At 42.0% G+C, this 23,266-nt stretch overlaps 1 protein-coding gene across 1 annotated transcript in view; it reads left to right on the forward strand.

Annotated features, from left to right (window-relative positions):
- The window catches only part of LOC122795741 (putative pre-mRNA-splicing factor ATP-dependent RNA helicase DHX32), a 787,400-nt gene extending 764,522 nt beyond the window's left edge, over window positions 1–22,878 (forward strand). The window contains exon 11 of the mRNA XM_044064050.1: window positions 21,669–22,878. Coding sequence (XP_043919985.1) covers window positions 21,669–21,870 — 202 coding nt within the window. The 3' untranslated portion in view covers window positions 21,871–22,878. The remainder of the gene's footprint in view (window positions 1–21,668) is intronic.
- The last annotated feature ends 388 nt before the right edge of the window (window positions 22,879–23,266 follow it).

Below are 23,266 nucleotides of genomic sequence, written 5' to 3' on the forward strand. Positions count from 1 at the left end.
TAGTATGGGTGCCGGGGTTGGGATGTATGTCTCCACTTAATTTGAGTTGTATTAATTTGAGTAGGGGTTGGTGGGGAGATGTAGATGATAGTTTATATATTTTGCACAGTAGGTGTTGCGTTTTGTATGTTTGGGCATATCTAAAGGTGAAGAGTTCTGAAGAGTTTGTGTTGTAGAGGTGTGATATAATAATATTGTTTGCTGTGGTAGGGTGAGTAATGGGAGGGGTAGTGGATTATTTGTTGATTGAGATAGGAGATGCAGTGGTATGTGGTGATTAATAGTAGTAGGGTGACTAAGGTTGTATGTACGTATATCATTTTGCTTTCTTTTGTAGAATTGAACAATGTATTTGTAAAGTGTTCTAAGTATGTTTGTCTTTTAAGGGGTTAATAATGCTGTTGAGATAGCAGGCGTGGGAAGTGAGGTGTGTTAGGTAGGAGAGGTTGACCTAATTGTTTAATTGGTGAGGGGTGTGGTTTGAGGTTAAGTATAAGGTTAGGTTTATTGGGGGTAGAGTATGGGAGCAGAGGGAGAACCCAAGCAGAGTGAGGGTGACTTGAGCGGGGATGACCCAAGACCATGAAAGCGGTGCTGTAAAACCAATCAGTAAGATGGCAGTATCCCACTTTCAAGTGTTTGTATTTCTTTGTTCATAGGTTGGTACTAGGCTGTCGGCGCTAGGGCCTATACAAGCCTAGCCATAACAATTCCCTGACTATTTCTTCCCACAATATTTACTTCTCTGGACCCCTGTCTAACAGGGTGACTGACGTGATCATGTTTGTTATTTTTGTTTTTATTTTTATGCTAAGAAAAGGTTCCTCTTAAATGTTATTTAATATGCAAGACTGTTGGCTTTATCTTGGTAGTCCTAGCAGAAGATAATAATCTCAGTAGAACTGTAAGAGTTGGGGGTGGTTTGGAAATTGTTACTCTGTGCTGGTTATCCAGTATACTGATCACTGAGGCTAAACAATTCATGATACGTCAAAAATTTGGGGGGGGTTGTAAGATAGAATCTAGGGGATGAGCACCCTTGCTGTTGGGCATGCCAAATAAGGAACTTTGACTACAGACAGTAATAAGGCATTGACTTGTGTTATGCAGATGGTAATTCGGGAGAGCTACTTCTATACATACACTGCTAGGTGACTTCTATGTTGTGCTGGGCCGTGTTCCACGTGTTTCTGTAGCAGGACAGCAGTGGTTGTTTAAAGTTGCAGGGCTAGTACAAGGTTGGGAAGAGTGATGAAGGATTGATTTAACTGCAAGAAAGAAAGGAGAGAGTTAAGATAGTGTATATAACTGAATGAAATGAGCATTTGCATTAGAATAATATAGGACAGAACAACGTTACTATTACAGGGTATGACAAGGTTATAACGCTTCAATACCATAGCTTTGCTAGTAATCATTGAAAGCAAAAAGAAAACTGGTCTAAACCAGCAGTTGCTTAGATTACAGTGACTTAGTGCTTATTGTATTCTGGAGCAGTAATAGCAGGTTAGACTGACTCAGGAATTGCAAAATCCCGGAGTTACCAGTACTGTCTCTTTAAATATGTCACTATGTTAATATATAATCGGCAATTAGACCATATGTCATCAAGACATGCCTGTACAGAAGTTCAGAAAATAATAAAACAACCTAACAAGACCCGGAATTAATAGTAATTACAAAAAAAGAACATTACTCCCTCACCTGCCGCACTTCTTCACTGAAGTTACTACCCACCTCTTCTCGCCTTTCTTGGTTAACCTCTATTAGTCTAAACTTATCTGTCCTGTTCTCTACCCTCTCACCATTATGGTAACCAGACCACCAGCCAGTCTTTTTGACAAAACAGATGTCTGTAGACATTTGCTGTATAAAAAGAAGAGTCAGGAAGGGAATATCCTTTCTTCTTTTGAAACATAGTTTTTCAGATTGTATTGCATGGGAGCTGTTTGAAAGTTGTGATTTTGTTTAAATTCACAGAAAAAAGTGAAAAGCAAATGCTTTATTTATTGTAGAAAAACAAACCAAGAGATTCACAAACAAAATGCCAAAGCGAGGTGTGCCTTGTACATTGGCCTGACTGCCACGATTCAATAACCTTAATCACACTAGAGGCAAACTGTACACTTGACATCACAAACAAGGAGTAGTAAGCAGGGTTTGTGAATTTTCTTTAGAAAGCTAGATGTGACATAATGAACAGTAATATTTATTTTATTTAGTTATACAGGCTTTTTTCCATAATGATTTCTTGCAGCCATAAAGATAATGAGCTCCTTTCATTTTAACTACTGCCAAATGACAACTGTATTGTGTTAGTCCTACTCCCGTCAGAAGCACAAGTGGCTCAGCCAGCGCCCTTTGATGGTATCTTGAACCAGTGCCCCCATCCCTCAGCTCAACAAGTGAACAGCAAAAAAAAAAAAAAAAAAAAAAAAAAAAACACATGTACAACACACCAACCCCTCCCTTCTGCCTAGCCATTCAGGTACTATTCCCCCAACCCTCCTCCATTTTATTGAAAAAATATTTCTTGTTGTAAACCATAACAAACAGTTGCAACATTTTATACCCTGCCTGCATAGAGCACTGTGGAGCTTATGATTTACTTAAAAAAAAAAGTATTTTCTAATAAATCGTTGCACAGTGTTTGCTACATATATACACTTGCTAAGATTTATACGCTACTTGCAAGGAGTACTACAGTGCTCAGGCTTTAGTTAAAAGAAAACAGTTTTATATGTTGTTTTGTTATTTATTTTTAAACTGTAGTAAACTGCATGTTGCAATTTAGACCACACACAGAGTGCTACAGCACTCAGGTTTGACCACAAATGTAATACCAGCTTTTAAAAGCCAGTATTCCATTAGAGATTAGGACCGGCCAATTGTATCCCATCCCCCCAACACTTTTTACCTGATTCATTTGCCCCTCTCACCCCACCCTAGCTGCGCTGCTGACTGTATATGCATTTTGTGACATACAGGTGATGACTACCTTGACGAAACAGTGTTGATGCATCAGCAAGACCTTTCTACCACAAAGGACACAGAGGATTTACGCAGATTAACAGATGATCTGATGTTGTCAATCTTCATCTGTTCTTGACTCTTGGTGTGTCTGTTCCGATCCTTGGAAGTAGTACGGCCATTATACAACTCGCGCCAGCCAAAACTCTCTCGAGCCAATACTCAACCCACAATGCCCCTCTCCCATTTACCTCAGATCTTTTTGGCCGCTCTTACAGCAAGACGAGAAAGCCGACTCTCTTCTCACAGCTAAGTAATATTTAAAATATATTAGTCTCTCTGCCTTTCTTAAACCTTAATATTTTTCATTTCTCTACCCACCTTTTTCACTTGTGAGTGCATTTAAGTATGCATTGGTATTCTTTTCCCTACCATCGCTGGTAGCCTTTCCTCTCTCCCTTTCTCTTTACTGTTTTGGTATTTCTTTCTATCATTGTTGGTAGAACTTTCTCCATTCCAGTCTGTCCTTCTGTGTTTGTGTGTGTGTGCAGTGTGATTGTTGTTGACCTTCTCCTCTGCCACTTGTCAACATGCAGATAAGTCCAGAGGCATGACTGAATTTAAGCAGTGCCAGGACTGCGGCCAAAAAATGCCTAACTCTGATGGACATTCGGCTTGGGTTGATTGTCTAGGTCCTCCTCATTTAGACATAGAGTGCTCTGTCAGGCCTTCAGTACTAGGGCCTTGGTAGAACATCAAAATAAGTTTATTCTCAAAGGGCTTCTTAATTCCTCCTTTGAAGAAGCTTTATCCAAGGCCAACAAGTCTCTTAATGCCTCTGGTTCCAAAACAAGTCTGTTGGTGCCAACTTCTCCATCGGCACTGACATCAAGAAAACAAAAATCTCCTCCTGTTGGCTCCTCCTCGAAACCGAGAACTAAGGTTCCAAAGCTCTCTGAACTGATTCCTTCTTTGGCAGCAGTCACTTTGGTGCCTTTGGCATCTACTCCAGCACTGGCACTGGCTCCTGCACCGGCATTGGCACTGGCTTCTTTAGTTTTCACATTGGTGCCATCTCCTTCTGCACTGCAACTGGTTATAACCCCACTCTTCAGTGCTGAAAATTGATCCTCTGTATACACCGAGGACAAAGTATTCGCCTTCCATTCACCCCTTCTTTGGCCAACTTCCCACTCCCTTTATAGAAAGGTCAGAATCCCCCTCTGGATTGTCTGTTTCCTCCTCCAGGAGTCTCACAGAAGTCAATGTGGTGAGATTGGAAGTCCAGCTCCTCATGGCTATAGGTCTTTCCTCTTCTTCCCAACTCCCTCTCCCTCCTGGAGTAGGGATGTTTTCTCCCAGGACTCCTGTGGTTATTCCTCCTCTGACTTCCTCAGTGGCTTTAGAGCTCCCCACTCTGGCCTCTAAGGTTCCTATTGCTCTGGCACCAACAGTTCCCTTGCCTTCAGCTCCGGACTCTGCTCTGATTTCCTCAGTTCCTTCGGAACCGATGGATTATTGAGGCTGTGGCTCCACTGTCAGGCCCAAGAGGTTTGAGTCAACTCCAGTATTTTATGCAGAGTCTACTCCAGAGGCTGGGGGTCTTTCCTTGGTTCCGGTCTTGGAGGTGGGTTTCTTGGGGCAGGGTGTGACTCTGCTTCTGAGTTTATCCTTCTTGGTTCAGGGCTCCCATACCTCCTTGGGGGGACCTGCTTTCCAGGCTGTGGAGAAAGCATTGACCACTGCAGGCTCTCAGGTGTCTCCTGCTGTATCGGAGTTTCATCCACCAACCTCCACACCCAGACAGCGAGCTCCAAGGTTACAAGATATCCCAACTGAGGAACACCATTCTTTTGAGACCTCCTCAGCATGTCCACTGAAGAGCCTCTTCGGAAGAACACGTCCTGCTGATGATTTCATCAAACTGATCACTCAGCAGGCTTGGAAATCTCCTGACTCCATAGAACCGATTCCCTGGAGACTGGATAAGATCCTTTCTGCACCTGAGGACCACCAACATTGGATTAAAGGGCAAGCAGTAGATGCCATGGTGGTTGAGGTGGCCTCCAAAAAGGAACTTGCTAAGGAAAGTTCCCCTGTTCATCCCCCTAACCGAGAGTCTAGAGCAATGAACAGATTTGGAAGGTGGGACTATGCATCATTGACCTTCGCCTTAAGGTCCTTGAATTTTCTGGTACACTTTACTAGACTCCAGATAGAACTGATCAAGGAACTATCGGACACTCTAGCAGGAACTGTATCTGATAAGGTCCAAGAAAATGTGGCCTCTCAGTTAGCTATCCTGGAGTCTATTTCTAACTGATCCATGAAGCTCGTTTCACGTTCAGCTGAAGGGACGACCAGGTCAGCTGGTTCAGGCGTTGCTATCAGATGGCATGTCTGGATGCACCTGTGTGAGTTTGCAGAGCCATTCAAGTTTTCCTTTGTCAGTGCACCCTTTGACAGGTCTTCTTTGTTCAGCTCCAAAGTTAAAGAAACTCTAGCCAGGTGTGAGAAGGATGGGAAGACCCTATTTGCTATGGGCATTTCCACTTCTCAACGATCCTACTCTAGGAATCAAAGGAGTAGGACGATATGGTTCAAAAAGTCCCAAGGGCCTTTCCAAGACACGTGGTGAAGGCTCCCCTCGGGGCAGAAGGGGGAGCTTTAATGGAAGATGCCAAACCTGAGGCAGAGGTGGCCCATAGACTCAGGGTTCCAAAGACTCTCTCTGGCCAGCCCTACCAGCGCTCCTGAAAGGGGCCCCGATTGCTTACCTCTGGAAGTGGTCGGGGGAAGATTTTCTCTGCATGCAAAAGCCTGGCGACAGATAACCACAGATGTTTGGGTGCAGAGAATTATTACTAGAGGTTATTCTATCTCCTTCACCCTTTATCCCAGATCTCTCATAAATCTCCCAAATGTTCCACCCAATCAGAGAGCAAGCATTCTTAGAAATCCAAAAGCTGCTAGAAAATAAGTTATCCAAGTCGTCCCAATAGACCACATAGGGTCCGGATTTATTCACTGTTCTTTTTAGTACCAAAAAAGACAGGGGAATGGAGACCTGTACTGGATCTCGGCATTCTAACCAAATTTGTTCAACAGTCCAAATTCTGGATGGTCATGGTTCAATCTGTACTTCCCTTTTTGGAGAAAAACAATTGGATGTGCTCTATAGACCTTTGAGATGCATACTTCCACATAAAAATGGACAAATGTTCCAGAAGGTTTCTGCTAAGAGCCAGTCATTTTCAGTTCAGGGTGCTGCCTTCTGGTCTCACCACAGCCCCCAGGGTCTTCACCAAATGTATGGCAGCAGTGACAGCTCACTTGAGACTTCATGAAGTCCAGGTGTTTCCATATCTAGATGACTGTCTCATCACTGCTCCCACCAGTTATCTACTACTACAAGCAACAGAGCTCATTTTGCATTTGTTCCTAAGCTTGGGAATCAGTCTATCAAACAGAATCTTAGCTAAGCCCCTCTCAAGATTTAGAATTCATGCAAATAGTAAGATTTAGAATTCATAGGAGCTTGTCTGAACACCATTTCTTGTGTAGCCTTCCTTCCCCAGCACAGGTTACAGAAGATAAAATCCAAAGTACATCCTTTTCTTTGCAAAACAAAGTTCCAGTGCTACTAGTCCTTCATGCATTGGGGTCCATGGCAGCGACCATCACTCTAGTCCCATTAGCAAGGTTCCACATGTGCCTACTACAATAGCTTCTAGCATCACAATGGTCTATTCTAACCCATGCAGTGAACTACCCCATGTTAATCACCAGTCGCTGCAAAAAAGACCTATCCTGGTGGATGGAATCTGAGGAAATCCTTTTAGGCCGTCCATTTGTCCCTCCTCAACCCAAGGCCATAGTGACTATGGATGCCTCATAGATGGGGTGGGGTGTTATCTGGGAAGAACAGTCCAAGGCACTTGGTACGTGATAGAAGCCAATCTGCATATCAGTGTCCTGGAGTTGAGGGCAGTGCTTCTAGTGTTGCAAGCCTTTCATTCTGTCCTCCCCCTAGGGACCATTGCAATCCAGTCAGACAACATGTCTGTAGTCTGGTACATCAACAAACAAGGGGGGAATCAAATCCTACCCCCATGTCAAAAAGCCCTGAAAGTGTGGCAATGGGCTATTTCCTCCAACCTCTTTTATTCTGGGGAGTTCAGGCATGACAGCGGACAAACTGAGCAGATGCATTCTACTACTTCACAAGTGGTCTCTCGATCCTGAGATAGTGAGCAGGATTTTTCTTCACTGGGGCCAACCTTGCTGCAACCTTTTTACATCACCCCAAAGCAACTGCAGAAGCTACTTTGCCCTGATCCCCCCTCAGGGGAGATGCTGCTCTCCTCAAGTGGCCCCTGGGTCTCCTCTATGCCTTTTCCCCCTTCCCTCTAATTCCATTTTTTCTCATGAAAGCAGCCAGGTTGCAAAGCAGAGTGATCCTCATTGCACCCAATTGGCCTTGACAAATTTGGTTCCCCTTCCTGTGGCCTCATCTAGTTCATAGGTTCATACCAGGCTATCTGCCCTAGGGCATTTGTAAGCCTAGCCAGAGTGTGTTTGGCTTTCACCACCCATTTTAAATGAATTTTGCTATGCCCTTTTTCGAGGTTAGTATACTGTGCCTCTGTCTAACAGTGACTTAGAAGTGATACCCAGGGTAAACCTACGATCTCCCATCCACTCATCAAGATTCCTCTTGAAGAGAGTCAATGAGGGACTCTGCCTAACCTGGACTGGGATTTTATTCCAGAGTGAAGGGAGCCTCTGGGTTATGAATCTGTCCCTCCAGCATGTCCTATTTATTTCAGTGCTGAGGTTCAAGTCTCTCGAGCGCGTAGCTCAATGGGATTTGGATTTTCTGAGGTGCAGCATGTCCATTAATTCCGGGTTGGACATGGCTTTATAAATCAGGCACAGATCGCCTCTGAGCAGGCGGTATGCCACTGAGTAGAGCTGGAGTTTCTTTAACCGGGCAGCATATGGCATCTGTTTGAGCCCTTTGATCCTCTTGGTGAGGTACTTTTGGGGTTTCCAGTTGCTGCAGGTGTCTGGTAAGGTACATCCCAAAAGGGGCATTGTACTCAATTATGGGCCTGATGAGGGATGAGTAAAGAGGCACGATGACCTCCCCTGATCTAGATGTGAATCCCTTCATGATTAGGTGGGCTGTATAAAATGTTTTTCTAACCACTTTGGCCACGTGGTTTTCAAATGAGAGATCCAGGTCCCTAATTACTTCTTCCGTACTTAATGGATTACCACCTATGTGGTAATTTGTGGGCACTTTGTTTTTGCCAAAGGGGATGACTATACACTTTTTGGCGTTTAGCTTGAGGCCATGGCTCTGGCACCAGTTGTCTTGTTTCTATGAGGCCCTTTTCTAGGATACTTGTGTCGGCTGGAGAGTCGATTATGGTGCCTAGTTTCCAGTCATCTGCGAACTTGGTGAGCCACAGTCCTTCCATGTTACCTGTACCTCCGAGAAATATATACCGAACAAGAGTGGTCCCAGGACTGAGCCTTGTGGGACGCCACTTGTAACTGGTTTGGAGTCTGACATGGCTCCAGCAATTCTAACAATGTGGGTTCTGTCCTTGAGCCAGTTTGCTACCCATCTAGTGACATAGGGGTTTATATTTAAGCTGGTGAGTTTATCTATAATGCCCGAGTGGGGTATTGTATCGAAGGCTTTTGCGAGGTCCAGGTAGGCTGTGTGGACCACCTTCCCCTCGTCAATGGCCTTGGTGACAGTTTCAAAGAAATCGACCAGGTTTAAGAGGCAGGATCTGCCTTTAACAAAGCCGAACTGGGTAGGATCCCAGTGTCTGTAGGTCCCAATATCTTTATTTATGAGGTCCATGATGATCCTTTCCATAGCTTTGCAGACCAGGCTAGTCAGGCTTATGGGGCGATAGTTTCCAGGATCCGTTGAGGCACCACCTTTGTGGAGAGGGACCACTGTTGCTGTACGCCACTCTTTGGGTACATATCCTGCAGTAAGGCTGAGATTGAACAGTAGTTTTATGTTTGGGTTTAGCTCTTCTTGGAGTTCATGTAGGACGCAGCCCGGGACATCGTCTGGTCCCATTGATGCTGTGTTGTTTGCTTTGGAGAGGGCGGCTCTTACCTGAGCATCTGAGATGTCAGGGGGGCAGCACTCTGCTGGGATAGATAGTTGCCCTTTTGGTGGGGAGGGGGGGAGTTTGCGCTGAACCTGTCAGCTAGGATGTTGGCAATGTCTGTGGGTTCAGTGTATTTTTTGTCATTTTGGACTAATTCTGAGCATATCTGGGAATTTCCACCCAAGTTCCTAACATAACTAAAGAAAGCCTTGTGATTATCCTTAGTGTCCTGTGCAATTTTTCTCTCGAAGCTGGCCTTAGACGATTTTATGAGTGCCCGTAGTTTTTTGCTAATACTGATCAGAGATGCCTTCCCTTTTTGGGATTTTGCTCTATCATGTAGTAGCTTCCTCCTTCTATTGTATAGTTTGTTTATGGCTGGGGTCCACCAGACAGGACGCCTGCCTTTGGAGGATTGGGTCTTGGTTTTATTTGGGATTGCATGATCCATGCATTACTGAAGGTGTTCATAGAATGCATTTATAAATGATTCTGCGGTCTGGGCCATATTTTCCACAGGCCCGGGGGCTTTGAAGGATTCCACCTTGGTTTTGAGGAGTGTGAAATTTGCTTTAGAGAAGTTTTTCACTGTGGTTTTCTGGACAGGGGGTGGGGTCGGGATGTGAATATCCAGTGAGATTAGTTTATGGTCTGGTCTTACCAGTGAGGGATACACTTCTGGTCTGGAGCACAGAGCCCCCATGTTGGTGATGATTAGGTCCAGTATGTTTTCCCCTCTTGTGGGAGTGGTAACAAGTTGTTCCATAGCATTTGAGTTTATAAATTCTAGGAACCTTTGGGCTAGGGTGTTGGAGCTAGAGTAATGCTTCCAGTATATTTTTGGGTAGTTGAAGTCGCCCAATATAATGGTGTTTGAAGAGACCTTCATATTTTCCAGTGTTCTCAGGAAGGCCGAGTGGGGTTCCTGGGTTTGGGAGGGAGGTCTGTAGCAGGCTATAAACTGGAAGGCAGTTTTACCCACTGTTAGTTGCACATGGATAGTCTCTGATGCTTCGTGCTGTGCCACCAACCTGGAGGTGTGGGTATCTTTAACGAATATTGATACTCCCCCTCCTTTTGTGGTTCGGTCCAAGTTTTGAGGCCGAAAAGCATGGTATGAGGTATAACCTGATAGTGCTGGGGTGCTCTCGGGAGCCTTGAACCAGGTTTCTGTTACTGCACAGATATCAATGTTCTCCATGCTAAGGAGAGTTTTGAGTGCGTGCATCTTGAGGTTTAGACTTTTGGCGTTGAGTAGCATTACTCTTTGTTTCTTATCCCTTGTGATACCTATGGAGGTGGGTTTGTCTTTTGAGCCTTGCCTAAAAAAGGCACTATGGGGGTGGCAAGAGCCTTTGCCAATATCCAAATGCCCAGGGGTGACAGGTGCAAGCCGTCCCTAGCAAAGCATCGTGGCTTGTCGAGCATGTCATCCCAGGCTGACAGGCATTGGTTCCCCTTTGAATGACATCAATACTTAAGCCAGTTGTTGAAATTGATCATCTTGTCTTCATATTGTGGCATCATTCTTGGTGAGGGTAAGATGCTACTCAAGGTCAGGGTCATACCGGCCTGGGCTATATGCTCAGAGAGCTCCTCTATGTCTCTTTTCATGTAGTCCAGGGAGGTACGTCTCAGGTCATTCACACCAGCATGGACAATGACTGAGTCATATTTGTACTTGCCTTGGAGTGACCTGAGTGCTTGTGTTATGTGGCAGATCCTAGCGCCCGACAGGCAGCTCACAGTGACCTTCTCCTTGTTCACGTCCATGTATTCTGGACCTAATTCCAGACCTGCTGACTCACCTTCAGGGACTGGTGCACCCCAGCCTTCAAAATCTCAAGCTGACAGCTTGGTTCCTCCAGTTTCGCTAGTCGCCAGGCATAGTGATATACCTACCCCAGTGTGGAAAATCCTACTGAATTCCCATAGACCATCCACCAGGAAACTCTACCTTAGTAAGTGGAAGAGATTTTCAAATTAGGCTTATGATAATGATCTCAATCCTTTCTACACTCTGGTGGAAAAAGTTCTACAATTTCCAACCATCCTTTTTGATCCAGGGGCCTCCGCCTCTACAGTTAAAGTCCAGTTAGCTGCCATTTCTAATTTCCATAATGGTTTTGGGGACCTTCCTCTAATTTCTCTTAGACTATGTAAAGTATTCCTCAAGGGAACTCTGCACTTGAAGCCTCCATTTGAAGACTCTCTACCCCATGGGATCTGACCATTGTACTTCAGTCTCTGGTGCTTTCTCCTTTTGAGCCAGCGACACCATGCGACTTAAAGTTTCTTTCATGGAAAATACTTTTCCTCATAGATATAACTTCTGCAAGACGAGTTTCTGAGGTACAGGGTTTATGCTCAAAATCCCCTTACTTAATTTTCCACAAGGATAGAGTTTCACTCAAAACCAATCCATCCTTTCTTCCAAAGGTAGTCTGAGTCCAGCATTAATCAAGCCATAGACTTGCCTGTTTTCTTCACCAATTTTTTCAACAAATGCGAATATTGCCTACATTTGCTGGATGTTCACAGGCAATTATGTTTGTATCTCAACAGAACTAGAAAATCAGAACAGTTGCTTGTATCCTTTTGGGAAGTCCGTTTCCAAAGATACCTTGTCAAAATGGCTAAGAGATTGCATTACGTACAGGTATAATAAAAAGAATCTCAAGTTAGCTGCGCCAGTAACAGCACATTCCACCAGATCAATGGCCACTTCAGCTGTTTTCCATTCCAAGGCTTCCATGAGTGAAATATGTGCAGCAGCAACTTGAGCTACTCCACAGACCTTTATCACTCATTACATATTGGATCTGGTCTCCAGGGCAAGAACTTCCTTTGGTTCTATGGTTCTCAGGAATATCCTTCCATAGGGCCACCAGGGTCTAAAGTTGCTGGGGACTCTGTCCCAAGAGTCAAGAATAGATGAAGGTTGACAACATTAGGTAAAGAAGTTATGTCTTACCATAATGTTTCATCTGTGTTGTCGATCTTCATCTGTTCTTGGCATCCCCCCCCCTCCTTCCCCCTCCTGTGAATTCCTGGAGGAGTGAGCTTTTATCTTGGGTGCATTATTAGGGTTCACCTTAGACATGGCTTATTCATATTTGCTAATGGTTCTTCTGGCTTTCTACAAGTCTGCAAACTCGATCTGAGGTAAATGAGAAAGGGGCATTGTAGGTAGATTATTATCTTGAGAGATTTTTGGGTTGTGCAAGCTGTATAACGAATGGCTGGACCGGTTCTGAGGATCAGAACTGACACCCCAAGGGTCAAGAATAAATGAAGATCGACAACACAGATGGAACATTATGGTAAGACATAACTTCTTTTTTTTTTTAAATCTGGGCAGCAACAATGTGCCATTAAATTTGTATTGGCAAACACAAATGTTTCATGCGGGAGACAGGGAAGTGACAGAGAGAAGGGAGAGCATGGAAAAAGCTGCAGACATTGTTTGTGATATGGTGAGGCAGGTAAAATGGTATCTGTTGCATCTGCCTGTGTCTACAGCTGTTATTGTTATTGCAGCAGTAACAAGTATGCAAGATGTTGTAACTGACACTGATTTTAGCAATATGTCATAGTTCACTTTTTGAAAGGAATTTATAAATTGTGTATGGTTCTAATATGTTTTATTTATTTATTTTTTACTGTGTACCAGCCCTACACAGTTGTGGACTATGTTTCTGAGGTCTGTGAATGTTTGCATTTTTTTTCCTGAAGTAGGTATGTTTCACATTTCAACAGCTCTGTTTTTGTAATTTTTCTGAAAATAAATTAAGTTAATGGGTCACTGATTTAATAGTCATCATTGCTGCCTCACAGCATTTGATCCTTCAGCTAGGTTTACTTTTGTCCAGGGTCTGCGTACACTCCGTGTGTCTATATTTGTGCATATGGGTGTGTTTCCCTGTGTCTGGTTTCCTGTCCTATCCCAAAAGTCTAAGTTTACCATGTTTTTCTACTGTAGTTCCTTTAGGATAGTCCTGATATAGATAATGTAGATATGGTGAGTTGTGTTCTGTGATAAGTCTGAAAAATGGCAAACATGCTGATATTTTAAGATAAAACCTTCACATGTCTACAGTAGTGAAGAAATCATTCTATTCTGTGCAATTTATAAGCAAAGGTATGGCATCTAGGTCCAAGGAAGTAATTCTTCCACTGTATTCCACATTCATCAGACACATCGAGTACAGTGCCCCCTTTGGTATGTACCTAACCTTGCATATCCAGCAACTGAAACATCCACAGAGGTTCCTTACTAAAAGAATACAGGATGTAAGTAACATGTCCTGTGCAGACGGCCTCAAAGCCCTTTCCCTGTATTCTGACTCCTACTGGCTGTTGAGGAGAGATCTACGTCTGGCATACAAGACATTGTCAAACCCCACTCTGATGGACCTCCTGCAGATCCACAAAACAAACAGCACCAAAATTGGCTGTTCTAAAGACTTAAACCTTGCCTGTGATACAAATAGGACCTGATGGAGAGACCGGTATGTATCCCAGAGACTACCCCTTCTCTGGAACAGGCTTCCCATCTGTGTAAACAGAATTCCTAACAATTGGATGGGGAACCGGAAATCCATCCTTGGTTTGGTACCTCTGTCTCTAATGGATACAGGCAGCCTGTAAATGTGTTACCTCCCAAGGCCCCTCTTAGACTTATCATGGGTACAAGAACTTGTCAGAGATTTGGGATGCATGCCTAGGCTTAAAAAGTCCCCTGTGGTCATTAGCCTAGTAAACATCTATGAACCAAAGAACCCATGATTCTATGCAAATCATTTTCTAACCTTTCTATAACTATTGTAGAAAACTGATGCATCTAAAATGTTGAGTATAATATAAAGCAAGCCACAAAAAAATCTAAAACCGTGATCTTTTAATTTTGTAATAAAATGAAAACGAGCCCTTTGCAGTACTAAAGGGTACGTTTTAGCAAAAATGTTACACTTAATATGAATTTTTCCATTTTTAGCACATGAAAAGTTGGCAACCCTATAAAAGCCATAAGAGGAAGTGGATTGGAGTGCTTCAGTTTGCATTTAGCTGGATATGTGAGTGTGCCTGTGTCCTGGAAGAAACTGTTTTCCTGTCCATGATTGGTTCTATCCATATGTCCATAGCTTGCAAAGATATTTTCTAATTCCCTGTGACACTGAACTGGGCAAAGTAGGCTTTGAAATGGCTGATAAGACCTATCTTGGGATAAAAGCGGGTGTCTTTGATTTGGTTTTATAATTCTGGCTTACATCCCAATACTTATTTCTAGTTTATGGGGACATTTCCAATGGGATCATAAGCACAGTGCTAGGTAGGTGATCACAGGAACCATAAAATGCCTAGTCATATCTTCCGGCAGACAAATTTAAAAGTTGTTGCCACCCTTTACAAGCACGTCATAGTGCTCGCCTCCCAAATCGAGCTGAGACAGATATAACTGTAGTGCAAATTTGTATTTCCCATCCATTTGTCAGCACTAGCCTTAAAGGCAGACAGAGTAGTATTTTGACCTTTAATGATAACTTATGCCAAAGGCTGGAAATACCTTGAGTTAAGAACTTATTTCTCTAGCCAGTCTTGTTTATTTTTTGATGAGGATTTAGGTCTTTAGTAAGAGTGTTTGTAAAGTTACTAACTTTGCAAAGAAATAGGTGGTCAAATAGGACTGCATCTTTCATGGCTCAAAAAAAGCTAGACACAAGTCACCTTGGCTTGGAGCAGCTAATAGGCTACTGAGTAGAAGGAAAGTTGGGGTAATCTATTGGGATAGTTGAGAGATTTAAGGCTTTTAAGTGTCATGGTTAAAAATCATTGGGGCTATTCCAGCTGAACGATGTGCTTGGAATTGTATATGCTAAAGGAGGCATTATATTCAAAGATGCTTCTGATAAAGGAAGAATACAGTGGTAAGATGACTTCTTTGCAACGTGAAAGTATCCCCATATAAATTAACTGTGTCAGATGGAAATATTTCCTGACTACAGTGGAAAGAAGATAACCAAATGAGCAAGAGTTGTCCAAATAAGTACCCAGGTTTCTTATGACCATAGCTGTCTGAAGAAGGTTGCCATTTGTAACATATGAGGTTGAAGCTCCTTTTTTGCTGAAAGCTGCTATCCCTCACTTTTTGAATTGTTCTTGAGACCATTTTCAGTACTGCAGTTATGTGCATACTTCAGCCCTTGTTGCAGTTAAGCATTAGTGGATGAGCAGATGATAATGCCTGAGTTGCGGTCATCAGCAGACTTGGTCAACCACAGTTCTGAGGTATTGGTTTGAGTTTCCACAAAGTAAACACCAAACAGGGCAGGGCCCAGTACTGATCCTCGTGGTACCCCACTAATTACAATTTTAGATTCAGAGAGGGTGCCCACAACTTCACCCATTTGGGTGGGAGGTTGGCATAATAGCTAAGGTGTTTGCTTTACAGACACAAGGTGCGGGGTTTGATTCTCACGGGGTAATTGGCTAGGCTTATAATGGCCCATAAGGGCAATTAGTCTAGTACTAATCTATGAACCTATGAATCTGCTGGATAGCCAGTTAGCAATCCAGCAGACACTGTTGATATTTACCAGTGTGGGGGGTGGCATCAAAAGCTTTGGCCAGATCAAGCAGTGTGCACAGTGTGTTGTACTGTTTACAGCCTCTCTAACCTTTTCAAAGAAGTGGACTGGAATGCTGCACATGATTCAGCAGACAGGGCCTGCCCTTCACAAAACTTGGCTGAGTGGATTCTCGATCAGTTAAGTTGCCTGTACCTGCATAAAACAGTTTTGCTATGATATGTTCCATGGCTTTGCATATAAGGCTGGAGAGGCTGATGAGCTTTTAATTACTTGTGGTTGAAGAGGGGCCAACCTTGTGTAGGGGTGTCACAGTTGCTGCTCTGTAGGCTTCAGGCACAAACCCTGTGAATAAGGTAAGGTGTAGCATTTAAGTAAAGGTTCACATAGTGTATATGTGGCACCAGTAAGAATGTAGGCTGGTGTATTATCTGGTCCCATGCAAGTGCTATTCTTAGCCTTTAACAGATATTCTAAGTCTTGTTGCAAGGTGATTTCAGGGGAAACAATTTTCATGGTTATTAAGAGCAGCAATTTGGGTAGGTGAGGAAAAGTTAGTTATTAATTTGGCTGCTATCTTAGCTGTATCCTTGGGATCAGAATTTGGGATGTTATTATGGATTAATTCAGTACATTGAGTGACATTATTCCTTTATTTTCTAGCATAACTGAAAAAAAGGTTTGTAGTTACCTTTGGTATCTGCAGTGACCTTAAGTGTTTAGTCTGCTTAACATTTTCTAATAGTGCTTTTAAGTTCCTTGCTGGCATGTTCCAGTGTAGTGTTGAGGAAAGGGATGAAAACTTCTTACAACATTTAATTATTTTTCCTTCTTTTGTTGTACAGTTTAATAATACAGGAGTTCTGTCAGAGAGGTTGATTCCTGAATTTACCATTACATTTAGGAACATGGGTATGGACTTTTCTGTGCAGCTGTTTATGTACTGGTAAATATTGGAGGCAGAATGTCAGTGCAGTCAACTGGATCTCTTTCTGGGAGAATTTTGGGAATTTTACTTAGATCTACTATAAGCTGAAGTAGGTTTGACTGGGAGAAGTCCATAAAGACAGTTTAATTTGGTGGTCAGGTATCTAGGCTTGAAAGAGAAAATTGCTAATTTTTGGTCAGATTTAATAAGGGATGTGGTGTGGGATACATGGTTGGTAAGAAGCAGGTCAAGCATATTAGAGCTTCTAGTAGGCAGTTTTACAATTTGCTCCAGTGCATTGGTGTTGGCAAAGTCTAGGAAATGCTGACAATATCCATTTTTATAGATTTAAATGTGCAAATCAAAATGTTTGGGTAATTGAAGTCCCTTAGCAAGAAGGTTTTTGATTTGGTATTTAACTACTCAGTGCTGTTAATGCAATTTCCATGGTGTTTGGTTTGACTTTGATGGGGATCTCTAGCAAACAGTGAAGTAATTGTTGGATTTGTTAAGATGGGTAGGATCTCCAGAAGCTGCAAGTTATGTCATAGATAATTTCATGTGAGTTAAGGGTATTTCTGATAAGTATAGATACTTCCCCACAGTTACCCAAAGCCCAGAATTTTTGATAAATGCTAAGCCCTGTAATAGAGGGAGTACTGTCATTCCACTGTAACTATGTTTCAGTAACTACACATATAGGAATGTATTTGAGTTGCAGGAGAGCCTCACCTGCACCGACACTGACACAATCATAGCTGCAAGTATTTTACATCCCAAACCATACTGACATACTGTCAGCAGGAAACATTGTACATCACTTATAATCCATCCAATCATTTTCATTTAAACATTACATAGCTCATTTAAGTCCCGCCTTCTTTTAAACCTCATTCCTCCCCTGTATGTATTCTTCCCACAATTCCCATTTTTTCATTTGCAGTTTGTCCTACCCTTTTCTAAAGATCTCAATTACAGTTGTTTTATCTCTTTTACTATACTCACTACTTCTAATATAGTTGGCTTAGATTTTGATTTCCATTTTCTAGTAATTGCATTTTTGGCCGCTGCCATAATTAGACACAGCAAGGTCTTACAATGTCTAGGAAATTCCGATTCTGTATCATAGCTCAGAAAAATCATCTCCCTTGTCACACCAATCTGCCCATCCAGCGTCTCCGACAGTGCATCCTGCAGGGAATCCTTAAGTCCACCAACCCACTGCACTCCCAGAAAATATGTTCCCAAGTACCTCATTCTTCCCCATCACACCTCCAACATTTATTGTCTACCTGATGAAAAATTCTCTGAAGTCTACTTTGGGTATAAAAATATCTGTGTAAACATTTCCAAGCAAAAATCCTAAATCTTCTAGATTTTATTGCATATTTGGGAGATATACATATATTGATCCATTGTTTCTTTTTGAATTTCTTATCCAGTCTCTCTTCCCAATCATTTCTAATCCAGGTTGACATATACTGGGTCCCCTTAGAAGGGAACCAATGATTTAACCTGTTGCTAAAGCCAGTCATCTTGTCTTGGCATGTAAGCATCATTCTTGATGAGGACAAGATACTGCTCAAGACCAGTGTCTTCCCTGCCTCTAACCCATGCATAGTAAGTTCCATCTTTGTCTCTCTGCATGTCTCTCTGGGTGGAGCAAATCAGGTCGTTCACTGTCATATGGACATCCAGTAGTTCATAGTCATATTTGTCAAGTTTAAGAGACTTCCGTGTGACATCATAGATCCTGGCACTAGACTAGCAGCTTATAGTCAGCCTGTTCTTGTCCAGTCTACTGATTGTGGAGTCTGTATGCCTGGCTGTAGAGTAACCTGTGACTAAAAAATTCCCTGTGTTGAAGCAGATATAGTGAACCCTATGGGCCTAGGTCTGCTTTTACTGGTGACTCTTGGGTGATCCATTTGGATTTGTAGTGGGTGTGAGTAGAGAAGGATTAGGTGTTGACCAGTGTACTTGAGGCTGGGCTATTTTACATTGTGTTGTAGGAGTCTTTGGCAATTTTTTTAGAGCCTCTGCACAAGTTTTGGGCTTAGTGGTCTGTTGAGATTGATGTGGTATTGTGGAGGTAATGATACTTTCAGAGAGTGGGCTGATGTGAGAATTCTTAAATGTATACATCTCTCACAGGTTGCACTATCAGCTGGTAGAAACAGTCAATAGCTGGTAAGCAAATAGCCTTTGCTACACTGCCTTACAACACCTAAAGCAGACAGACTAACCACAGGTGGGCTGAGAGCAAACTGTTGAACTATGTTACCGGAGAGTAGAGGACTAAGGCTGGTGATAGTACTTAATGGATGGAGAGAGACTGCTATAGAAGACCATGAAATTTATGGATTTAAATATTTAGGATGATACTCAGATGTTAGGTTAGATAGGAAATAATCTAGTGTGCATCATGAAAAGGCAGAATTAGGTTTGGTAAGAATGATGAATAGTGGATTTGCACCTGTTGGCAGTTACTTAGCTACTACTAGTGCCGATCTCACCACAGCTGTACTGTGCTGTCCCTTTGCTCCTTCTGTCACCAGAATCGGAACAGTACCACTAAACTGGTTGTTTATATGTGGCTGCCAGGCTCTATGATTATCAGCAGCCTTTTCCTAGATGTTTCAGGGATCTGTAGACTTGTTATAGGCTTCCCCTTGTTGATGGCCCAAAATATAACCAAAGGGGTTTCTACCAAAACAGCAACCAGACTGATCAAGGATGTCCTGCGCCCACTGCCCAGTCAGTAGCAGTCATTAATCAATGCATCTATCCTCCTTCTCTCACTAGGAGCATTAATCCCAAGATAGCTCCTAAGAAGCAGTTTTCAGGATTTCCAGTGATCGGTAGTCATTAAGAAGGATACAAAGTGATATCCATCTGTTTGTTTTCTCACTAGGAGCAAAACAGAAGCACTTGTCTCAAGCTGATTCTTGTGAAGTGTTTTTAGGACACTAGTGATTAGTAGTCCTTCCTCAGATATAGCAGATTTTAAAAGTAAGATGAGAAAAAGGGGTCAGTACTCTAGGTGCAGTATGCACTAAGTAGTAGAAAGATATGAAAGGGAGAGTAACTGAAGCTTCAACATCGTAAGGGGGAAGACTGTCCAGCTTTGAGCTTCTAGTGCTGAATGGCATGAGCAGATGGACTATCCTGGCAAACAAACTGGAAATAAATAAATACATGATTCTGGGATGAGCTTCCAAAGTCATATGTTCAGTAGGGGTGGGCCGCTGAGTTTAATAACATATTAGGGTAAGGATAGGTGAGAGAAGTAGTCACATAATAGCAACAGTCACAGATCAGTAGCAGCTCCCAATGATTAAAACATACTTGTACTCTGCTTACCTTAAATAAATACTAATTCTGTCCTCCTCTCACAAAACATCTAAGCTTCAGTCCTTTGTAGTCAAAGAATGGAAAACAAATCTGTGCTAACCTGCCGAAACAAATAACTTTTAAAACTCCAAGAAAAATGAACTTTAAAGAAAAGCAAATGTAAAATATAGCACGACTTAAAGTAAAACAAAATATTATGAAAAGAGGAAAAAAAAATATGCAGGTTTGTGAACCTTAATTGCAAATTCCTAGATAATTACACAGCAGCAGTTAAAGTCAGCTCCCAAAGATTCATCATGGTTTTACAGGGGATTGAACCCATGACCACCGTCATGCTAAGCAAATGTGGTAAGCACTACACTGCCAAACCCTGTCTTTATGCCTTCCTACAGTGCTGCTTCACTTGTTACCCTTGAAAAAGAGGCATTTGGTGCTACTAAGCCTACCAGGTTTAAATATAAATATATGGCTCCCTGTTATAAATCAAAGACTCGTAAGAGTGAACACTGGAAGTCTGAAAATACAGGAGAGCAGCAAATGTTGAGCATTACTAATCTCCTTCAGAGTTGTTTTTTGTTGCGGAGCAAAGCCCCCTGTACTCTGTGATATGTCGAGCAAGCCCCCTGTGTACCTCAAACTTGTATACCAGTTCTGAAATTGCCACACCTCAGAGAAAAGGAAACAGTACAAGAAACTGCATTTTCTGACTTGGTACATCTAAGTCTGCATTTTCACTTATTCTGGTTTGCTATTCAGGGACTCGTACTAACAAGTCTTGGAATATCAAACAGTTACCATATAAAAATACTCAAAAATGTTTAAATTAGAATTTTTTGTGGGAGGATAGCATACCACTGACTGAAGATAACTTAATATATCCCACTTCCCCATATCTCTGTCCTCCCTGAGGCCACAGCATATTGAAAATGGTACCTCAAGTGTATGTAGCCCTTTGTTGGAAAGGTCACATCCTTCTGGATAGGAAGACCTCATGGCAACCCCATGGCCACCTGACTGTGATGATCTTCCCCTCATGACTGGAGAAGTCAGAGCTGTTGTATAACAACCAGCTGTTTCTTGAGACACCTATATACCATCTCACCCCATCCCTGTCCCCAGGCTAAGGTGAGCAGGTAATGTCTAATCATTCCTGCCATTGCCAAACTCCAGCTGGTGCCTGAGCCGTTAGTCAAACCTAGATTGCCTGGGTCATAGTCAGGGCTTTATTCCTGTTTGCTTTCTCTTTGTATTAGTAATTACTGAAGCTTATGGGGATTGGCTTTTTTAACATTTGACAAGTAAGCATACTTTTTAAAAAACACTGGAAGGCAAGAAGCTAAGCTGAAGTAAAGCAAAATGATGAAAGCATGTAGTCTTGCTGTAACGCTGGCCATTAGTGGTTAATGCATGGATGAAAAGCAATACCTTATTTCTGTGCAGGTTTACAGTTTCAAATTAAGTGGCGCAATGTGCAAGTAACACATACACACACACACACACACACACACACACACACACACACACAGTCTATGAAAGTGCATCTGTCAGTATGAGAATAGTCCAGTAAATATTGTTTTGAAGCACAATATTAGTTTGAAGAATTATTGTTAAATCTCAGTAGTGTGCCTTGTTTCCATGAAGCTTTATAACTGTTGTCTTTTGTTTCGTTTTTTTTTTTTTCCGTAGGTTAGTTGAATTTGCCCCACAGTACTATCTTAGCAACCTTCCATTCAGTGAAAGCAGAGACTTTTTAATGGAACTGCGAGGGAAATTACTGGCAGCTGAGGGACACCTGCAAAATGAAGTGCATGAGCAAGTTGGAGAATCTCAGAATGGTGAGAAGAATGCTGCTGGACAACGGAATGAGGAACTCTGTTTATTACAGTGATGGAGGCAATTTCTCAGGGGCACACTTGATCTGGGCTGCATTGTGATGTGGCCCAGTGCTGCTGGATATAATATTGTGGCCTAGCATTTACTGCTTCACTTGTAAGTTGTGGCTTTGTTCACAGTGGCAGATAACTGTACTTTGCACTGTGCACCTGAATATTTAGGTTTAAGCAGAACTGAACTTTTAACCTAAAAAAAAAGAACACTAAAGCCCATTTCTTAGCAGATGGTTTGGATGACCTACAGAAGCTATTTCTACATAATCCATGGACATTCTGGCTTCTGCTGTTGTGGGTAACAGAAAATATTGTGATATTATTGCCTAGTCGACAATCTGTTATTTAATATATTTGCATATATTACTTGTATCCCCTGTTAGTGTTTCTCCTCAACAGTGAATTAGCCCATTTGGGAAGAGTCCCTAGCTTCTTTTGATGTATTGATTAGTTTCTTTGTAGACTGCATCATAGTATATTGCATGTAGTTACATTTCACCTGCTGCCTTTTAAACATTGTGTGGCTTCCACTTTTGAAGATTGAGCTGATGTGTATTCAAGGAGCTGTTCTTAGAAACTTCTCTCCCCCTTTTTTTATGATGTGCTTGTGACACATTTAAAGGAATGAGTTTGAAAGCAGAAATGTACCATGAATGAAACATTTCCAGAAAATACTTCACACCTGTTACAGTAGTGACAAAAGTGTTAAAACTAGTTCTCTTGCAAGTTGAAATTTTTGGGCTTTTTGAAGCGTTTTTTGAGCATAGTTGCACTTTTTATGAGAAAAAAAATAACTATAAAATGTAAATTTTGTAAGATACAAGATAAATACGTTTCCTCAACTTTTACTGTTGGATAAATCTAAAAATAAATTATATTTTTATAACAATAAAGTAAATGTCAGGAGGGAAGATACCTATTTTTTCTCAATACTCACATTCAGCACATGGCAAAATAAGTGCTTATACTAACTAATATTATTAAATAATAAATACATAACAGAGACTATAGTCTCAGAATGCCATTTTTTTCTCATTACACGGAAGTAACTGCAGGCATAAGTAGAGAGATTTATGGTATCTCACTCCACGTTACAGATAGCTCGAGATATAAATGCTTCTGAGAAAAGTACTAATGGGCACTATTATTACTTTTGAATTGCCCTGTCTGGGATTTAAACATTGATCCTTATATTCTTCTTGAGAGACTATTTTTACATAAATGCAAAGTTGTGCCTGAATACAGTGAATAATTTGCTTATGTTCTCTCTTGCTGTTTGATCTGCCTGGGAACCTGTTATGTTTCTCTCATAGTAATGTGTTTTGCATGACCCAGAATACTGTGTTAACATTGTAGTCACCTTATAACCATGATATAGAAACATACCCACATAATGCC

The sequence above is a fragment of the Protopterus annectens genome, chromosome 2.part2 (assembly GCF_019279795.1).
Source record: "Protopterus annectens isolate FY-2018-M chromosome 2.part2, PAN1.0, whole genome shotgun sequence".
NCBI classification, from domain to species: Eukaryota; Metazoa; Chordata; order Ceratodontiformes; family Protopteridae; genus Protopterus; species Protopterus annectens.